The sequence below is a fragment of the Somniosus microcephalus genome, chromosome 1 (assembly GCF_052327205.1).
Source record: "Somniosus microcephalus isolate GS21.2 chromosome 1, FLI_Smic_1.0, whole genome shotgun sequence".
Lineage (NCBI taxonomy): Eukaryota > Metazoa > Chordata > Chondrichthyes > Squaliformes > Somniosidae > Somniosus > Somniosus microcephalus.
The window spans coordinates 2,980,706-3,000,312 of NC_140987.1; the positions used below are offsets into that span (position 1 = coordinate 2,980,706).

Below are 19,607 nucleotides of genomic sequence, written 5' to 3' on the forward strand. Positions count from 1 at the left end.
TAAAAGCTTTTGGAGTTAGTTTTTATATTTTCCGCCAGCTTGTTTTCGTAAGCTATTTTGCCCCTCTTGATCATGCCCTTTGCCCTCCTTTGCTCTATCTTAAACTGTTCCCAATCTTCCGCTCTGGCGCTTTTTTTGGCTATTTTATACGCCCTATCTTTGGATTTTATGCTGTCTCTAATTTCCCCTGTTATCCACGGTTGAGTCACCTTTTTAGATTTCCTTTTATGCCAGATTGGTATAAACAATTTTTGCAATTTTGTCATTCTATCTTTAAATGTTTGCCATTGTTTATCTACCTCCAGTCCTCTCAGGAACGTTGTCCAATCAGACCTACTCAGTTCCCGTCTCATGGCATCATAATTCCCCTTGTTTAAATTCAGGACCTTAGTCTCTGAGTCAATTTCTTCGCTCTCCATTTCGAGTGAGAAATCGATCATGTTATGATCGCTCTGACCCAAGGGTCCCCGTACAACAAGATTACTGATTAGTCCCTTCTCATTGCACAGTACCCAGTCCAATATAGCCTGTTCCCGAGTTGGTTCCTCGACATATTGATCCAGATAACCATCCCTTAAACACTCAAGGAATTCCTCCTCCTCATTATTTTTACTGATTAGGCTAGTCCAATCTATATGTAAGTTAAAGTCACCTATGATGACAGCTGTGCTCTTATTGCACGCTTCTCTAATTTCCCTCGTGATGCCCTCCCTAACCTCTATTTTACTATTTGGAGGCCTATATACCACTCCTATTAATGTTTTTCGCCCCCTCGCTATTTCTTAGCTCCACCCATATAGATTCTGTATTAACTGAGTTAATATCCTTCCTTTCAATTGCATTTATCCCCTCTTTTACTAGCAATGCTACCCCTCCTCCCTTTCTTTTTTGTCGATCCTTCCTAAATACTGAATACCCCTGTATGTTAAGCTCCCAGCCCTGCTCACCCTGCAACCATGTTTCCGTAATCCCAATTAGATCATAATTATTAACCTCTATTTCCACAGCTAATTCATCTACCTTGTTCCTGATGCTTCTCGCATTAAGGTATAAAACCCTCAGGCTTTTTTTATGCTCACATTTTTTATGAATTAGTTTGGCCCTTTGTTTTTTGTTCCTCACCCTTTTACCATTTATTTCTGTCTGCCTTTCACTTTCCTCTATTTCACTACATAGGTTTCTAGCCCCCTGCCATACTAGTTTAAATGCTCCCGAACTGCTTTATCAAAAATTACCCCGAGAACATCAGTTCCATCTCTGCACAGGTGTAGACCGTCCCTTTTGTATAGGTCACACCTACCACAAAACTGGTTCCAATGCCTCAAAAATTTAAAACCCTCCCTCTTACACCACTGCTCAAGCCACGTATTTAGCCTAACTATCCTGTTCTCTGTACTCTTACTAGCACGTGGCACTGGTAGTAATCCAGAGATTACTACCTTCGAGGTCCTACTTTTTAGCTTGGCTCCTAACTCCCTAAATTCTACTTGTAGGACCTCTTCCCTTTTTTTAGCTACGTCGTTGGTACCAACATGTATCACGACAACTGGCTGTTCCCCCTCCCCCTCCAGAATGTTCTGCACCCGCGCCGAGACATCCTTGACCCTTGCACCAGGGAGGCAACATACCATCCTGGAGTCTCGGTCGCGACCACAGAAACCCCTATCTATTCCCCTTACAATCGAATCCCCTATTACTATAGCCCTGCCACTCTTTTTCCCTCCCTTCTTTGCAACAGAGCCAGTCATGGTGCCATGAGCCTGGCTGCTGGTGCCTTCCCCCGATGCGTCACCCCCCCCGACAACAGTACCTAAGACGGTGAACCTGTTGCTAAGGGAGACAACCCCAGGGGATTTCTGCACTACCTTCCTGCCCTTGCTCTGCCTTTTGGTCACCCATGTACTGTCTACGCTGGCCTTAACCTGCGGTGTGACCAACTCACTAAATGTGCTATCCACACCCCTCTCAGAATCGTGGATGCTCCAAAGTGAGTCCATCTGCAGCTCAAGGGCCGTCATGCGGTCCCACATGAGCTGCAGCTGGACACACTTCCCGCACACATAGTCGTCAGGGACACAGGAAGCGTCCCTGATTTCCCACATGTTACAGGAGGAGCATGACACAGGTCCGAGCTCTACTGCCATGACTTAACCCTTATATTACTTTTTAATTTTCTAGTTTTAGTTTATTTATCGACTTTTGTTTTCCCGAAGCTTACTTAGACCAATGTATACTGTACTCCTCTTATTCCTTTTTAAACTAACCAAATCCCACTAGTTTTGGTTTTACTTTCTAGGAAGGTTTGAGGAAAGTACTTACCAGTTAGTCTTACCTCCCTGGTCTTTCGCTGACTTCCCGGTCTTGTGTCCCCTTGGTCCTACGCCGACTTCCCGCTCCTCCCGGTTCCTGCCCTGCTGAAAAGAAACTGAGACCAAAAAATTTGTGACCTCTGTTTTTAGACAGCTGCTAAAAGACTACTAGGTTAGAGGAGGAGGGTGGGTGGGGTTTCCTACTCTGTAGGAACTCGGGTTTACGCCACCACCCTCCTTAAATACCTTTCACCTGGGTGCTTCCCACCAGGTCCGCTTCTGAAATAAAGCTCACGAGCTGGACTTCCGCCTCAGCTGTTTTTTTAAATGGCTTTTTAACTCTCTCCTTCCCTGAGATTGGAGATTGGTGAGGCCTACCTGGGCCTCTGGAGCCTCTTGTAGTCGCTCTGCCGCTCAGCTCCGCCTCCACCCGCTGCCGATGCCGCACTGGGGCCTACCTGGGCCTCTGGAGCCTCTTGTAGTCGCTCTGGGTAGAGAGATAGAGCAAGTGGGGGGGGAGAGAGAGGGAGCGAGCGGGGGGAGAGAGATAGAGCGAGCGGGGGTAGAGAGATAGAGCAAGTGGGGGGAGAGAGAGGGAGCGAGCGGGGGGAGAGAGGGGGAGCGAGTGGGGGAAGAGAGAGAAAGAGCGAGCGGGGGTTGAGAGAGAGCGCGAGCGGGGGGAGAGAGGGAGCTAGCAGGGGGACAGAGAGAGACAGCGAGCGGCGGAGAGAGAAACTGGGTGGAGAAGGAGTGGGGAGAGAGAGGGAGCGAGCGGAGAGAGAGCGAGCGGGGAGAGAGAAACTGGGTGGAGAAGGAGAGGGGAGAGAGAGAGCGAGCGGGGGGGGAGAGAGCGAGCGGGAGGAGAGAGACTGGGTGGAGAAGGAGTGGGGAGAGAGAGAGCGAGCGGGGGGAGAGAGCGAGCGGGAGGAGAGAGACTGGGTGGAGAAGGAGTGGGGAGAGAGAGAGCGAGCGGGGGGGGAGAGAGCGAGCGGGAGGAGAGAGACTGGGTGGAGAAGGAGTGGGGAGAGAGAGCGAGCGGAGAGAGCGAGCGGGAGGAGAGAGACTGGGTGGAGAAGGAGTGGGGAGAGAGAGAGCGAGCAGGGGGAGAGAGCGAGCGGGGAGAGAGAAACTGGGTGGAGAAGGAGAGGGGAGAGAGAAAGCGAGCGGGGGGAGAGAGCGAGCGGGAGGAGAGAGACTGGGTGGAGAAGGAGTGGGGAGAGAGAGAGCGAGCGGGGGGAGAGAGCGAGCGGGAGGAGAGAGACTGGGTGGAGAAGGAGTGGGGAGAGAGAGAGCGAGCGGGGGGAGAGAGCGAGCGGGAGGAGAGAGACTGGGTGGAGAAGGAGTGGGGAGAAGAGAGAGCGAGCGGGGGGAGAGAGCGAGCGGGGAGAGAGAAACTGGGTGGAGAAGGAGAGGGGAGAGAGAGAGCGAGCGGGGGGAGAGAGCGAGCGGGAGGAGAGAGACTGGGTGGAGAAGGAGTGGGGAGAGAGAGAGCGAGCGGGGGGAGAGAGCGAGCGGGAGGAGAGAGACTGGGTGGAGAAGGAGTGGGGAGAGAGAGCGAGCGGAGAGAGCGAGCGGGAGGAGAGAGACTGGGTGGAGAAGGAGTGGGGAGAGAGAGAGCGAGCAGGGGGAGAGAGCGAGCGGGGAGAGAGAAACTGGGTGGAGAAGGAGAGGGGAGAGAGAAAGCGAGCGGGGGGAGAGAGCGAGCGGGAGGAGAGAGACTGGGTGGAGAAGGAGTGGGGAGAGAGAGCGCGAGCGGGGGGAGAGAGCGAGCGGGAGGAGAGAGACTGGGTGGAGAAGGAGTGGGGAGAGAGAGAGCGAGCGGGGGTAGAGAGCGAGCGGGAGGAGAGAGACTGGGTGGAGAAGGAGTGGGGAGAGAGAGAGCGAGCGGGGGGGAGAGAGCGAGCGGGAGGAGAGAGACTGGGTGGAGAAGGAGTGGGGAGAGAGAGAGCGAGCGGGGGGAGAGAGAGGGAGCGAGCGGGGGGAGAGAGAGGGAGCGAGCGGGGGAGAGAGAGGGAGCGAGCGGGGGAGAGAGAGGGAGCGAGCGGGGGGAGAGAGAGGGAGCGAGCGGGGGAGAGAGAGGGAGCGAGCGGGGGGAGAGAGGGAGCGAGCGGGGGGAGAGAGGGAGCGAGCGGGGGGGAGAGAGAGAGAGAGCGAGCGAGGGGAGAGAGATAGAGCGAGCGGGGGGAGAGAGAGAGGGAGCGAGCGGGGGGAGAGAGAGGGAGCGAGCGGGGGGAGAGAGAGAGAGCGAGTGAGGGGAGAGAGATAGAGCGAGCGGGGGGAGAGAGAGAGGGAGCGAGCGGGGGAGAGAGAGGGAGCGAGCGGGGGAGAGAGAGGGAGCGAGCGGGGGAGAGAGAGGGAGCGAGCGGGGGAGAGAGAGGGAGCGAGCGGGGGGAGAGAGAGGGAGCGAGCGGGGGGAGAGAGAGGGAGCGAGCGGGGGAAGAGCGAGGGAACGAGCGGGGGGAGAGAGAGGGAGCGAGCGGGGGAGAGAGAGAGGGAGCGAGCGGGGGGAGAGAGAGGGAGCGAGCGGGGGAGAGAGATAGAGCGAGCGGGGGGAGAGAGATAGAGCGAGCGGGGGGAGAGAGAGAGAGCGAGCGGGGGGAGAGAGAGGGAGCGAGCGGGGGGAGAGAGAGGGAGCGAGCGGGGGAGAGAGAGGGAGCGAGCGGGGGGAGAGAGAGGGAGCGAGCGGGGGGAGAGAGAGGGAGCGAGCGGGGGAGAGAGAGGGAGCGAGCGGGGGAGAGAGAGGGAGCGAGCGGGGGAGAGAGAGGGAGCGAGCGGGGGGAGAGAGAGGGAGCGAGCGGGGGGAGAGAGAGGGAGCGAGCGGGGGGAGAGAGAGGGAGCGAGCGGGGGGAGAGAGAGAGAGAGCGAGTGAGGGGAGAGAGAGAGAGAGAGCGAGTGAGGGGAGAGAGATAGAGCGAGCGGGGGGAGAGAGAGAGGGAGCGAGCGGGGGGAGAGAGAGAGAGCGAGTGAGGGGAGAGAGACAGAGCGAGCGGGGGGGGAGAGAGATAGAGCGAGCGGGGGGGGAGAGAGATAGAGCGAGCGGGGGGAGAGAGAGAGGGAGCGAGCGGGGGGAGAGAGAGGGAGCAAGCGGGGGAGAGGCAGCGAGCGGGGGAGAGAGGGGGAGCGAGCGGGGGGGAGAGAGAGGGAGCGAGCGGGGGAAGAGCGAGGGAGCGAGCGGGGGGAGAGAGAGGTAGCGAGCGGGGGAGAGAGAGAGGGAGCGAGCGGGGGGAGAGAGAGGGATCGAGCGGGGGGAGAGCGAGGGAGCGAGCGGGGGGAGAGAGAGGGAGCGAGCGGGGGGAGAGAGAGGGAGCGAGCGGGGGGAGAGAGAGGGAGCGAGCGGGGGGAGAGAGAGGGAGCGAGCGGGGGGAGAGAGAGGGAGCGAGCGGGGGGAGAGAGAGGGAGCGAGCGGGGGGAGAGAGAGGGAGCGAGCGGGGGGAGAGAGAGGGAGCGAGCGGGGGGAGAGAGAGGGAGCGAGCGGGGGGAGAGAGAGGGAGCGAGCGGGGGGAGAGAGAGGGAGCGAGCGGGGGGAGAGTGAGGGAGCGAGCGGGGGGGAGAGAGAGGGAGCGAGCGGGGGAGAGAGATAGAGCGAGCGGGGGAGAGAGAGGGAGCGAGCGGGCGGAGAGAGAGGGAGCGAGCGGGGGAGAGAGATAGAGCGAGCGGGGGGAGAGAGAGGGAGTGAGCGGGGGAGAGAGATAGAGCAAGTGGGGGGGAGAGAGAGGGAGCGAGCGGGAGAGAGAGGGAGCGAGCGGGGGGAGAGAGGGAGCGAGCGGGGGAAGAGAGAGGGAGCGAGCGGGGGAAGAGAGAGGGAGCGAACGGGGGGAGAGAGAGGGAGCGAGCGGGGGGAGAGCGAGGGAACGAGCGGGGGGAGAGCGAGGGAGCGAGCGGGGGGAGAGCGAGGGAGCGAGCGGGGGGAGAGAGAGGGAGAAGAGAGAGGGAGCGAGCGGGGGAGAGAGATAGAGCGAGCGGGGGGAGACAGAGAGAGCGAGCGGGGGAGAGAGAGGGAGCGAGTGGGGGAGAGAGATAGAGCGAGTGGAGGGAGAGAGAGGGAGCGAGTGGGGGAGAGAGATAGAGCGAGCGGGGGGAGAGAGATAGAGCGAGCGCGGGGAGAGAGATAGAGCGAGCGCGGGGAGAGAGATAGAGCGAGCGCGGGAGAGAGAGGGAGCGAGCGGGGGGAGAGAGAGAGGGAGCGAGCGGGGGGAGAGAGAGAGAGCGAGTGAGGGGAGAGAGACAGAGCGAGCGGGGGGGGAGAGAGATAGAGCGAGCGGGGGGGGAGAGAGATAGAGCGAGCGGGGGGAGAGAGAGAGGGAGCGAGCGGGGGGAGAGAGAGGGAGCGAGCGGGGGAGAGGCAGCGAGCGGGGGAGAGAGAGGGAGCGAGCGGGGGGAGAGAGAGGGAGCGAGCGGGGGAAGAGCGAGGGAGCGAGCGGGGGGAGAGAGAGGTAGCGAGCGGGGGAGAGAGAGAGGGAGCGAGCGGGGGGAGAGAGAGGGAGCGAGCGGGGGGAGAGCGAGGGAGCGAGCGGGGGGAGAGAGAGGGAGCGAGCGGGGGGAGAGAGAGGGAGCGAGCGGGGGGAGAGAGAGGGAGCGAGCGGGGGGAGAGAGAGGGAGCGAGCGGGGGGAGAGAGAGGGAGCGAGCGGGGGGAGAGAGAGGGAGCGAGCGGGGGGAGAGAGAGGGAGCGAGCGGGGGGAGAGAGAGGGAGCGAGCGGGGGGAGAGAGAGGGAGCGAGCGGGGGGAGAGAGAGGGAGCGAGCGGGGGGAGAGAGAGGGAGCGAGCGGGGGGAGAGAGAGGGAGCGAGCGGGGGAGAGAGAGGGAGCGAGCGGGGGGAGAGTGAGGGAGCGAGCGGGGGGGAGAGAGAGGGAGCGAGCGGGGGAGAGAGATAGAGCGAGCGGGGGAGAGAGAGGGAGCGAGCGGGCGGAGAGAGAGGGAGCGAGCGGGGGAGAGAGATAGAGCGAGCGGGGGGAGAGAGAGGGAGTGAGCGGGGAGAGAGATAGAGCAAGTGGGGGGGGAGAGAGAGGGAGCGAGCGGGGGGAGAGAGGGAGCGAGCGGGGGAAGAGAGAGGGAGCGAGCGGGGGAAGAGAGAGGGAGCGAACGGGGGGAGAGAGAGGGAGCGAGCGGGGGGAGAGCGAGGGAACGAGCGGGGGGAGAGCGAGGGAGCGAGCGGGGGGAGAGCGAGGGAGCGAGCGGGGGGAGAGAGAGGGAGAAGAGAGAGGGAGCGAGCGGGGGAGAGAGATAGAGCGAGCGGGGGGAGACAGAGAGAGCGAGCGGGGGGGGAGAGAGAGGGAGCGAGTGGGGGAGAGAGATAGAGCGAGTGGAGGGAGAGAGAGGGAGCGAGTGGGGGAGAGAGATAGAGCGAGCGGGGGGAGAGAGATAGAGCGAGCGCGGGGAGAGAGATAGAGCGAGCGCGGGGAGAGAGAGGGAGCGAGCGGGGGGAGAGAGAGAGAGGGAGCGAGCGGGGTAAGAGAGAGGGAGCGAGTGGGGAGAGAGATAGAGTGAGCGGGGGGGAGAGAGAGGGAGTGAGCGGGGGGAGAGAGAGGGAGCAAGTGGGGGAGAGAGATAGAGCGAGTGGGGGGAGAGAGAGGGAGCGAGCGGGGGGGGAGAGAGAGGGAGCGAGCGGGGGGGAGAGAGATAGAGCGAGCGGGGGGAGAGAGAGGGAGCGAGCGGGGGGAGAGAGAGGGAGCGAGCGGGGGGGAGAGAGAGGGAGCGAGCGGGGGAAGAGAGATAGAGCGAGCGGGGGGAGAGAGAGATAGAGCGAGCGGGGGGAGGGAGAGAGAGCGAGTGGGGGGAGAGAGATAGAGCGAGCGGGGGGAGAGAGATAGAGCGAGCGGGGGTAGAGAGATAGAGCAAGTGGGGGGGGAGAGAGAGGGAGCGAGCGGGGGGAGAGAGATAGAGCGAGCGGGGGTAGAGAGATAGAGCAAGTGGGGGGAGAGAGAGGGAGCGAGCGGGGGGAGAGAGGGGGAGCGAGTGGGGGAAGAGAGAGAAAGAGCGAGCGGGGGTTGAGAGAGAGCGCGAGCGGGTGGAGAGAGCGATCGGGGGGAGAGAGAGGGAGCGAGCGGGGCGAGAGAGATTGAGCGAGTGGGGGAAGAGAGAGAAAGAGCGAGCGGGGGTTGAGAGAGAGCGCGAGCGGGGGGAGAGAGGGAGCTAGCAGGGGGACAGAGAGAGACAGCGAGCGGCGGAGAGAGAAACTGGGTGGAGAAGGAGTGGGGAGAGAGAGGGAGCGAGCGGAGAGAGAGCGAGCGGGGAGAGAGAAACTGGGTGGAGAAGGAGAGGGGAGAGAGAGAGTGAGCGGGGGGGGAGAGAGCGAGCGGGAGGAGAGAGACTGGGTGGAGAAGGAGTGGGGAGAGAGAGAGCGAGCAGGGGGAGAGAGCGAGCGGGGAGAGAGAAACTGGGTGGAGAAGGAGAGGGGAGAGAGAGAGCGAGCGGGGGGAGAGAGCGAGCGGGAGGAGAGAGACTGGGTGGAGAAGGAGTGGGGAGAGAGGGAGCGAGCGGGGGGAGAGAGAGGGAGCGAGCGGGGGGAGAGAGAGGGAGCGAGCGGGGGGAGAGAGAGGGAGCGAGCGGGGGGAGAGAGAGAGAGAGCGAGTGAGGGGAGAGAGAGAGAGAGAGCGAGTGAGGGGAGAGAGATAGAGCGAGCGGGGGGAGAGAGAGAGGGAGCGAGCGGGGGGAGAGAGAGAGAGCGAGTGAGGGGAGAGAGACAGAGCGAGCGGGGGGGTAGAGAGATAGAGCGAGCGGGGGGGGAGAGAGATAGAGCGAGCGGGGGGAGAGAGAGAGGGAGCGAGCGGGGGGAGAGAGAGGGAGCAAGCGGGGGAGAGGCAGCGAGCGGGGGAGAGAGGGGGAGCGAGCGGGGGGAGAGAGAGGGAGTGAGCGGGGGAGAGAGATAGAGCAAGTGGGGGGGAGAGAGAGGGAGCGAGCGGGGGGAGAGAGGGAGCGAGCGGGGGAAGAGAGAGGGAGCGAGCGGGGGAAGAGAGAGGGAGCGAACGGGGGGAGAGAGAGGGAGCGAGCGGGGGGAGAGCGAGGGAACGAGCGGGGGGAGAGCGAGGGAGCGAGCGGGGGGAGAGCGAGGGAGCGAGCGGGGGGAGAGAGAGGGAGAAGAGAGAGGGAGCGAGCGGGGGAGAGAGATAGAGTGAGCGGGGGGAGACAGAGAGAGCGAGCGGGGGAGAGAGAGGGAGCGAGTGGGGGAGAGAGATAGAGCGAGTGGAGGGAGAGAGAGGGAGCGAGTGGGGGAGAGAGATAGAGCGAGCGGGGGGAGAGAGATAGAGCGAGCGCGGGGAGAGAGATAGAGCGAGCGCGGGGAGAGAGATAGAGCGAGCGCGGGGAGAGAGAGGGAGCGAGCGGGGGGAGAGAGAGAGAGGGAGCGAGCGGGGTAAGAGAGAGGGAGCGAGTGGGGAGAGAGATAGAGTGAGCGGGGGGAGAGAGAGGGAGTGAGCGGGGGGAGAGAGAGGGAGCAAGTGGGGGAGAGAGATAGAGCGAGTGGGGGGAGAGAGAGGGAGCGAGCGGGGGGGGAGAGAGAGGGAGCGAGCGGGGGGGAGAGAGATAGAGCGAGCGGGGGGAGAGAGAGGGAGCGAGCGGGGGGAGAGAGAGGGAGCGAGCGGGGGGGAGAGAGAGGGAGCGAGCGGGGGAAGAGAGATAGAGCGAGCGGGGGGAGAGAGAGATAGAGCGAGCGGGGGGAGGGAGAGAGAGCGAGTGGGGGGAGAGAGATAGAGCGAGCGGGGGGAGAGAGATAGAGCGAGCGGGGGTAGAGAGATAGAGCAAGTGGGGGGGGAGAGAGAGGGAGCGAGCGGGGGGAGAGAGATAGAGCGAGCGGGGGTAGAGAGATAGAGCAAGTGGGGGGAGAGAGAGGGAGCGAGCGGGGGGAGAGAGGGGGAGCGAGTGGGGGAAGAGAGAGAAAGAGCGAGCGGGGGTTGAGAGAGAGCGCGAGCGGGTGGAGAGAGCGATCGGGGGGAGAGAGAGGGAGCGAGCGGGGCGAGAGAGAGGGAGCGAGTGGGGGAAGAGAGAGAAAGAGCGAGCGGGGGTTGAGAGAGAGCGCGAGCGGGGGGAGAGAGGGAGCTAGCAGGGGGACAGAGAGAGACAGCGAGCGGCGGAGAGAGAAACTGGGTGGAGAAGGAGTGGGGAGAGAGAGGGAGCGAGCGGAGAGAGAGCGAGCGGGGAGAGAGAAACTGGGTGGAGAAGGAGAGGGGAGAGAGAGAGTGAGCGGGGGGTGAGAGAGCGAGCGGGAGGAGAGAGACTGGGTGGAGAAGGAGTGGGGAGAGAGAGAGCGAGCAGGGGGAGAGAGCGAGCGGGGAGAGAGAAACTGGGTGGAGAAGGAGAGGGGAGAGAGAGAGCGAGCGGGGGGAGAGAGCGAGCGGGAGGAGAGAGACTGGGTGGAGAAGGAGTGGGGAGAGAGGGAGCGAGCGGGGGGAGAGAGAGGGAGCGAGCGGGGGGAGAGAGAGGGAGCGAGCGGGGGGAGAGAGAGGGAGCGAGCGGGGGGAGAGAGAGAGAGAGCGAGTGAGGGGAGAGAGAGAGAGAGAGCGAGTGAGGGGAGAGAGATAGAGCGAGCGGGGGGAGAGAGAGAGGGAGCGAGCGGGGGGAGAGAGAGAGAGCGAGTGAGGGGAGAGAGACAGAGCGAGCGGGGGGGGAGAGAGATAGAGCGAGCGGGGGGGGAGAGAGATAGAGCGAGCGGGGGGAGAGAGAGAGGGAGCGAGCGGGGGGAGAGAGAGGGAGCAAGCGGGGGAGAGGCAGCGAGCGGGGGAGAGAGGGGGAGCGAGCGGGGGGAGAGAGAGGGAGCGAGCGGGGGAAGAGCGAGGGAGCGAGCGGGGGGAGAGAGAGGTAGCGAGCGGGGGAGAGAGAGAGGGAGCGAGCGGGGGGAGAGAGAGGGATCGAGCGGGGGGAGAGCGAGGGAGCGAGCGGGGGGAGAGAGAGGGAGCGAGCGGGGGGAGAGAGAGGGAGCGAGCGGGGGGGAGAGAGGGAGCGAGCGGGGGGAGAGAGAGGGAGCGAGCGGGGGTAGAGAGAGGGAGCGAGCGGGGGGAGAGAGAGGGAGCGAGCGGGGGGAGAGAGAGGGAGCGAGCGGGGGGAGAGAGAGGGAGCGAGCGGGGGGAGAGAGAGGGAGCGAGCGGGGGGAGAGAGAGGGAGCGAGCGGGGGGAGAGAGAGGGAGCGAGCGGGGGGAGAGAGAGGGAGCGAGCGGGGGGAGAGTGAGGGAGCGAGCGGGGGGGAGAGAGAGGGAGCGAGCGGGGGAGAGAAATGGAGCGAGCGGGGGAGAGAGAGGGAGCGAGCGGGCGGAGAGAGAGGGAGCGAGCGGGGGAGAGAGATAGAGCGAGCGGGGGGAGAGAGAGGGAGTGAGCGGGGGAGAGAGATAGAGCAAGTGGGGGGGAGAGAGAGGGAGCGAGCGGGGGGAGAGAGGGAGCGAGCGGGGGAAGAGAGAGGGAGCGAGCGGGGGAAGAGAGAGGGAGCGAACGGGGGGAGAGAGAGGGAGCGAGCGGGGGGAGAGCGAGGGAACGAGCGGGGGGAGAGCGAGGGAGCGAGCGGGGGGAGAGCGAGGGAGCGAGCGGAGGGAGAGAGAGGGAGAAGAGAGAGGGAGCGAGCGGGGGAGAGAGATAGAGCGAGCGGGGGGAGACAGAGAGAGCGAGCGGGGGAGAGAGAGGGAGCGAGTGGGGGAGAGAGATAGAGCGAGTGGAGGGAGAGAGAGGGAGCGAGTGGGGGAGAGAGATAGAGCGAGCGGGGGGAGAGAGATAGAGCGAGCGCGGGGAGAGAGATAGAGCGAGCGCGGGGAGAGAGATAGAGCGAGCGCGGGGAGAGAGAGGGAGCGAGCGGGGGGAGAGAGAGAGGGAGCGAGCGGGGGGAGAGAGAGAGAGCGAGTGAGGGGAGAGAGACAGAGCGAGCGGGGGGGAGAGAGATAGAGCGAGCGGGGGGGGAGAGAGATAGAGCGAGCGGGGGGAGAGAGAGAGGGAGCGAGCGGGGGGAGAGAGAGGGAGCGAGCGGGGGAGAGGCAGCGAGCGGGGGAGAGAGAGGGAGCGAGCGGGGGGAGAGAGAGGGAGCGAGCGGGGGAAGAGCGAGGGAGCGAGCGGGGGGAGAGAGAGGTAGCGAGCGGGGGAGAGAGAGAGGGAGCGAGCGGGGGGAGAGAGAGGGAGCGAGCGGGGGGAGAGCGAGGGAGCGAGCGGGGGGAGAGAGAGGGAGCGAGCGGGGGGAGAGAGAGGGAGCGAGCGGGGGGAGAGAGAGGGAGCGAGCGGGGGGAGAGAGAGGGAGCGAGCGGGGGGAGAGAGAGGGAGCGAGCGGGGGGAGAGAGAGGGAGCGAGCGGGGGGAGAGAGAGGGAGCGAGCGGGGGGAGAGAGAGGGAGCGAGCGGGGGGAGAGAGAGGGAGCGAGCGGGGGGAGAGAGAGGGAGCGAGCGGGGGGAGAGAGAGGGAGCGAGCGGGGGGAGAGAGAGGGAGCGAGCGGGGGGAGAGAGAGGGAGCGAGCGGGGGGAGAGAGAGGGAGCGAGCGGGGGGAGAGAGAGGGAGCGAGCGGGGGGAGAGAGAGGGAGCGAGCGGGGGGAGAGTGAGGGAGCGAGCGGGGGGGAGAGAGAGGGAGCGAGCGGGGGAGAGAGATAGAGCGAGCGGGGGAGAGAGAGGGAGCGAGCGGGCGGAGAGAGAGGGAGCGAGCGGGGGAGAGAGATAGAGCGAGCGGGGGGAGAGAGAGGGAGTGAGCGGGGGAGAGAGATAGAGCAAGTGGGGGGGAGAGAGAGGGAGCGAGCGGGGGGAGAGAGGGAGCGAGCGGGGGAAGAGAGAGGGAGCGAGCGGGGGAAGAGAGAGGGAGCGAACGGGGGGAGAGAGAGGGAGCGAGCGCGGGGAGAGCGAGGGAACGAGCGGGGGGAGAGCGAGGGAGCGAGCGGGGGGAGAGCGAGGGAGCGAGCGGGGGGAGAGAGAGGGAGAAGAGAGAGGGAGCGAGCGGGGGAGAGAGATAGAGCGAGCGGGGGGAGACAGAGAGAGCGAGCGGGGGAGAGAGAGGGAGCGAGTGGGGGAGAGAGATAGAGCGAGTGGAGGGAGAGAGAGGGAGCGAGTGGGGGAGAGAGATAGAGCGAGCGGGGGGAGAGAGATAGAGCGAGCGCGGGGAGAGAGATAGAGCGAGCGCGGGGAGAGAGATAGAGCGAGCGCGGGGAGAGAGAGGGAGCGAGCGGGGGGAGAGAGAGAGAGGGAGCGAGCGGGGTAAGAGAGAGGGAGCGAGTGGGGGAGAGAGATAGAGTGAGCGGGGGGAGAGAGAGGGAGTGAGCGGGGGGAGAGAGAGGGAGCAAGTGGGGGAGAGAGATAGAGCGAGTGGGGGGAGAGAGAGGGAGCGAGCGGGGGGGAGAGAGATAGAGCGAGCGGGGGGAGAGAGAGGGAGCGAGCGGGGGGAGAGAGAGGGAGCGAGCGGGGGGGAGAGAGAGGGAGCGAGCGGGGGAAGAGAGATAGAGCGAGCGGGGGGAGAGAGAGATAGAGCGAGCGGGGGGAGGGAGAGAGAGCGAGTGGGGGGAGAGAGATAGAGCGAGCGGGGGGAGAGAGATAGAGCGAGCGGGGGTAGAGAGATAGAGCAAGTGGGGGGGGAGAGAGAGGGAGCGAGCGGGGGGAGAGAGATAGAGCGAGCGGGGGTAGAGAGATAGAGCAAGTGGGGGGAGAGAGAGGGAGCGAGCGGGGGGAGAGAGGGGGAGCGAGTGGGGGAAGAGAGAGAAAGAGCGAGCGGGGGTTGAGAGAGAGCGCGAGCGGGTGGAGAGAGCGATCGGGGGGAGAGAGAGGGAGCGAGCGGGGCGAGAGAGAGGGAGCGAGTGGGGGAAGAGAGAGAAAGAGCGAGCGGGGGTTGAGAGAGAGCGCGAGCGGGGGGAGAGAGGGAGCTAGCAGGGGGACAGAGAGAGACAGCGAGCGGCGGAGAGAGAAACTGGGTGGAGAAGGAGTGGGGAGAGAGAGGGAGCGAGCGGAGAGAGAGCGAGCGGGGAGAGAGAAACTGGGTGGAGAAGGAGAGGGGAGAGAGAGAGTGAGCGGGGGGGGAGAGAGCGAGCGGGAGGAGAGAGACTGGGTGGAGAAGGAGTGGGGAGAGAGAGAGCGAGCAGGGGGAGAGAGCGAGCAGGGAGAGAGAAACTGGGTGGAGAAGGAGAGGGGAGAGAGAGAGCGAGCGGGGGGAGAGAGCGAGCGGGAGGAGAGAGACTGGGTGGAGAAGGAGTGGGGAGAGAGAGAGCGAGCGGGGGGAGAGAGCGAGCGGGAGGAGAGAGACTGGGTGGAGAAGGAGTGGGGAGAGAGAGCGAGCGGAGAGCGCGAGCGGGAGGAGAGAGACTGGGTGGAGAAGGAGTGGGGAGAGAGAGAGCGAGCAGGGGGAGAGAGCGAGCGGGGAGAGAGAAACTGGGTGGAGAAGGAGAGGGGGGAGAGAAAGCGAGCGGGGGGAGAGAGCGAGCGGGAGGAGAGAGACTGGGTTTAGAAGGAGTGGGGAGAGAGAGAGCGAGCGGGGGGAGAGAGCGAGCGGGAGGAGAGAGACTGGGTGGAGAAGGAGTGGGGAGAGAGAGAGCGAGCGGGGGGAGAGAGCGAGCGGGAGGAGAGAGACTGGGTGGAGAAGGAGTGGGGAGAGAGAGAGCGAGCGGGGGGAGAGAGCGAGCGGGGAGAGAGAAACTGGGTGGAGAAGGAGAGGGGAGAGAGAGAGCGAGCGGGGGGAGAGAGCGAGCGGGAGGAGAGAGACTGGGTGGAGAAGGAGTGGGGAGAGAGAGAGCGAGCGGGGGGAGAGAGCGAGCGGGAGGAGAGAGACTGGGTGGAGAAGGAGTGGGGAGAGAGAGCGAGCGGAGAGAGCGAGCGGGAGGAGAGAGACTGGGTGGAGAAGGAGTGGGGAGAGAGAGAGCGAGCAGGGGGAGAGAGCGAGCGGGGAGAGAGAAACTGGGTGGAGAAGGAGAGGGGAGAGAGAAAGCGAGCGGGGGGAGAGAGCGAGCGGGAGGAGAGAGACTGGGTGGAGAAGGAGTGGGGAGAGAGAGCGCGAGCGGGGGGAGAGAGCGAGCGGGAGGAGAGAGACTGGGTGGAGGAGGAGTGGGGAGAGAGAGAGCGAGCGGGGGGAGAGAGCGAGCGGGAGGAGAGAGACTGGGTGGAGAAGGAGTGGGGAGAGAGAGAGCGAGCGGGGGGAGAGAGCGAGCGGGAGGAGAGAGACTGGGTGGAGAAAGAGTGGGGAGAGAGAGAGCGAGCGGGGGGAGAGAGCGAGCGGGAGGAGAGAGACTGGGTGGAGAAGGAGTGGGGAGAGAGAGAGCGAGCGGGGGGAGAGAGCGAGCGGGAGGAGAGAGATTGGGTGGAGAAGGAGTGGGGAGAGAGAGAGCGAGCGGGGGCAGAGAGCGAGCGGGAGGAGAGAGACTGGGTGGAGAAGGAGTGGGGAGAGAGAGCGAGCGGGGGAGGAGAGAGACTGGGTGGAGAAGGAGTGGGGAGAGAGAGCGAGCGGGGGGAGAGAGCGAGCGGGGGGACAGAGACTGGGTGGAGAAGGAGTGGGGAGAGAGAGAGCGAGCGGGGGGAGAGAGCGAGCGGGAGGAGAGAGACTGGGTGGAGAAGGAGTGGGGAGAGAGAGAGCGAGCGGGGGGAGAGAGCGAGCGGGAGGAGAGAGACTGGGTGGAGAAGGAGTGGGGAGAGAGAGAGCGAGCGGGGGGAGAGAGCGAGCGGGAGGAGAGAGACTGGGTGGAGAAGGAGTGGGGAGAGAGAGAGCGAGCGGGGGGAGAGAGCGAGCAGGGAGAGAGAAACTGGGTGGAGAAGGAGTGGGGAGAGAGAGAGCGAGCGGGGGGAGAGAGCGAGCGGGAGGAGAGAGACTGGGTGGAGAAGGAGTGGGGAGAGAGAGCGAGCGGGGGAGGAGAGAGACTGGGTGGAGAAGGAGTGGGGAGAGAGAGCGAGCGGGGGGAGAGAGCGAGCGGGGGGAGAGAGACTGGGTGGAGAAGGAGTGGGGAGAGAGAGAGCGAGCGGGGGGAGAGAGCGAGCGGGGAGAGAGAAACTGGGTGGAGAAGGAGAGGGGAGAGAGAGAGCGAGCGGGGGGAGAGAGCGAGCGGGAGGAGAGAGACTGGGTGGAGAAGGAGTGGGGAGAGAGAGAGCGAGCGGGGGGAGAGAGCGAGCAGGAGGAGAGAGACTGGGTGGAGAAGGAGTGGGGAGAGAGAGAGCGAGCGGGGGGAGAGAGCGAGCGGGAGGAGAGAGACTGGGTGGAGAAGGAGTGGGGAGAGAGCGAGCGAGCGGGGGGACAGAGACTGGGTGGAGAAGGAGTGGGGAGAGAGCGAGCGAGCGGGGGGACAGAGACTGGGTGGAGAAGGAGTGGGGAGAGAGCGAGCGAGCGGGGGGAGAGAGCGAGCGGGAGGAGAGAGACTGGGTGGAGAAGGAGTGGGGAGAGAGAGAGCGAGCGGGGGGAGAGAGCGAGCGGGAGGAGAGAGACTGGGTGGAGAAGGAGTGGGGAGAGAGAGCGAGCGGGGGAGGAGAGAGCGAGCGGGGGGAGAGAGACTGGGTGGAGAAGGAGTGGGGAGAGAGCGAGCGAGCGGGGGGAGAGAGCGAGCGGGGGGACAGAGACTGGGTGGAGAAGGAGTGGGGAGAGAGCGAGCGAGCGGGGGGAGAGAGCGAGCGGGAGGAGAGAGACTGGGTGGAGAAGGAGTGGGGAGAGAGAGAGCGAGCGGGGGGAGAGAGCGAGCGGGGGGACAGAGACTGGGTGGAGAAGGAGTGGGGAGAGAGAGAGCGAGCGGGGGGAGAGAGCGAGCGGGGAGAGAGAAACTGGGTGGAGAAGGAGAGGGGAGAGAGAGAGCGAGCGGGGGGAGAGAGCGAGCGGGAGGAGAGAGACTGGGTGGAGAAGGAGTGGGGAGAGAGAGAGCGAGCGGGGGGAGAGAGCGAGCAGGAGGAGAGAGACTGGGTGGAGAATGAGTGGGGAGAGAGAGAGCGAGCGGGGGGAGAGAGCGAGCGGGAGGAGAGAGACTGGGTGGAGAAGGAGTGGGGAGAGAGCGAGCGAGCGGGGGGAGAGAGACTGGGTGGAGAAGGAGTGGGGAGAGAGCGAGCAAGCGGGGGGAGAGAGACTGGGTGGAGAAGGAGTGGGGAGAGAGCGAGCGAGCGGGGGGAGACAGCGAGCAGGAGGAGAGAGACTGGGTGGAGAAGGAGTGGGGAGAGAGAGAGCGAGCGGGGGGAGAGAGCGAGCGGGAGGAGAGAGACTGGGTGGAGAAGGAGTGGGGAGAGAGAGCGAGCGGGGGAGGAGAGTGCGAGCGGGGGGAGAGAGACTGGGTGGAGAAGGAGTGGGGAGAGAGCGAGCGAGCGGGGGGAGAGAGCGAGCGGGGGGAGAGAGACTGGGTGGAGAAGGAGTGGGGAGAGAGCGAGCGAGCGGGGGGAGAGAGCGAGCGGGGGGACAGAGACTGGGTGGAGAAGGAGTGGGGAGAGAGAGAGCGAGCGGGGGGAGAGAGCGAGCGGGAGGAGAGAGACTGGGTGGAGAAGGAGTGGGGAGAGAGCGAGCGAGCGGGGGGAGAGAGCGAGCGGGAGGAGAGAGACTGGGTGGAGAAGGAGTGGGGAGAGAGAGAGCGAGCGGGGGGAGAGAGCGAGCAGGAGGAGAGAGACTGGGTGGAGAAGGAGTGGGGAGAGAGAGAGCGAGCGGGGGGAGAGAGCGAGCGGGAGGAGAGAGACTGGGTGGAGAAGGAGTGGGGAGAGAGAGAGCGAGCGGGGGGAGAGAGCGAGCGGGAGGAGAGAGACTGGGTGGAGAAGGAGTGGGGAGAGAGAGCGAGCGGGGGGAGAGAGCGAGCAGGAGGAGAGTGACTGGGTGGAGAAGGAGTGGGGAGAGAGAGAGCGAGCGGGGGGAGAGAGCGAGCAGGAGGAGAGAGACTGGGTGGAGAAGGAGTGGGGAGAGAGAGAGTGAGCGGGGGGAGAGAGCGAGCAGGAGGAGAGAGACTGGGTGGAGAAGGAGTGGGGAGAGAGAGCGAGCGGGGGAGGAGAGAGCGAGCGGGGGGAGAGAGACTGGGTGGAGAAGGAGTGGGGAGAGAGCGAGCGAGCGGGGGGAGAGAGCGAGCGGGAGGAGAGAGACTGGGTGGAGAAGGAGTGGGGAGAGAGCGAGCGAGCGGGGGGAGAGAGCGAGCGGGGGGACAGAGACTGGGTGGAGACGGAGTGGGGAGAGAGCGAGCGAGCGGGGGGAGAGAGCGAGCGGGGGGACAGAGACTGGGTGGAGAAGGAGTGGGGAGAGAGCGAGCGAGCGGGGGGAGAGAGCGAGCGGGGAGAGAGAGACTGGGTGGAGAAGGAGTGGGGAGAGAGCGAGCGAGCGGGGGGAGAGAGCGAGCGGGAGGAGAGAGACTGGGTGGAGAAGGAGTGGGGAGAGAGCGAGCGGGGGAGGAGAGAGCGAGCGGGAGGAGAGAGACTGGGTGGAGAAGGAGTGGGGAGAGAGCGAGCGAGCGGGGGGAGAGAGCGAGCGGGAGGAGAGAGACTGGGTGGAGAAGGAGTGGGGAGAGAGCGAGCGAGCGGGGGGAGAGAGCGAGCGGGGGGAGAGAGCGAGCGGGAGGACAGAGACTGGGTGGAGAAGGAGAGGGAGGAGGGGTGTGAGCGGGGGGACAGGTTTTGGCGGAGGAGAGGCGTGGGCGATGACAGGTTGGGTCGGAGTGTGTCACTGGCCATAGGTTCCTCATTTCTTATGTGCAAAATTTAATTCTCAATGTGAAATAATTGATTTTTTTTTTAAATTTCTTCACAACCTAGACCAACGAATACTTCCGGGTCAAAGGTCAAGTACAGCTGGCAAACTTCCACATGCGCAGGAATCGCTACGAGTTGGACGAGGATTTTATTTTTGATCTGAAGAACCTGCCCACAGAATATGACAAGGGAGTGTATTTTAAAATCTTGGAGGACTATGGCACACACTACTCTTCCTCTGGGACCCTGGGTGGTGAATATCAAATGGTGTACGTGTTGGACAAGTCCGAAATGGCCAGAGAACGTGAGTCAAGTTGTTTAAGGGTGTAAAGCCGGGTTACTCCTCTCTTTTACTTCTTTTGGTTCTTTTATTCTTTTGTCCGATCGCAGCCCTGCCTTCGATCTAGTTCCTTTTCCGGAGGATCGGTCCAAATGAAGAAAATGGCGATGACGGACCCCTTGAGAGTCAGATCATAATGCCTCATAGCGCACGACAGCTAAGAGAGATGATAAGTCACATCCCAAAACTCTCCGAGTCAGGAGATCCCTCCGTGCATTTCAGGGACGTGGAGCAGACCGTAGCAGTCAATGACTGCGACGGGGTTGAACAGTCTAAAATGCTGCTGTTCTCCCTGGACAGTTCGCTCCTCCAGTGTCTCCCTGACGAGAGCAAGAGAGGGCACAGGGACTATGAGTTGCTACGGGATGAGATTCTGGAGATCATGGGAGAGGGGGACGGAACTCCGT

General features: G+C 64.2%; 1 protein-coding gene across 1 annotated transcript in view; it reads left to right on the top strand.

Moving 5' to 3' along the window:
* LOC147123895 (complement component C9-like) overlaps positions 1–19,245 on the top strand; it is a 56,069-nt gene extending 36,824 nt beyond the window's left edge. The window contains exon 3 of the mRNA XM_086002551.1: positions 18,924–19,245. Coding sequence (XP_085858677.1) covers positions 18,924–19,190 — 267 coding nt within the window. The 3' untranslated portion in view covers positions 19,191–19,245. The remainder of the gene's footprint in view (positions 1–18,923) is intronic.
* Positions 19,246–19,607: the final 362 nt, after the last annotated feature.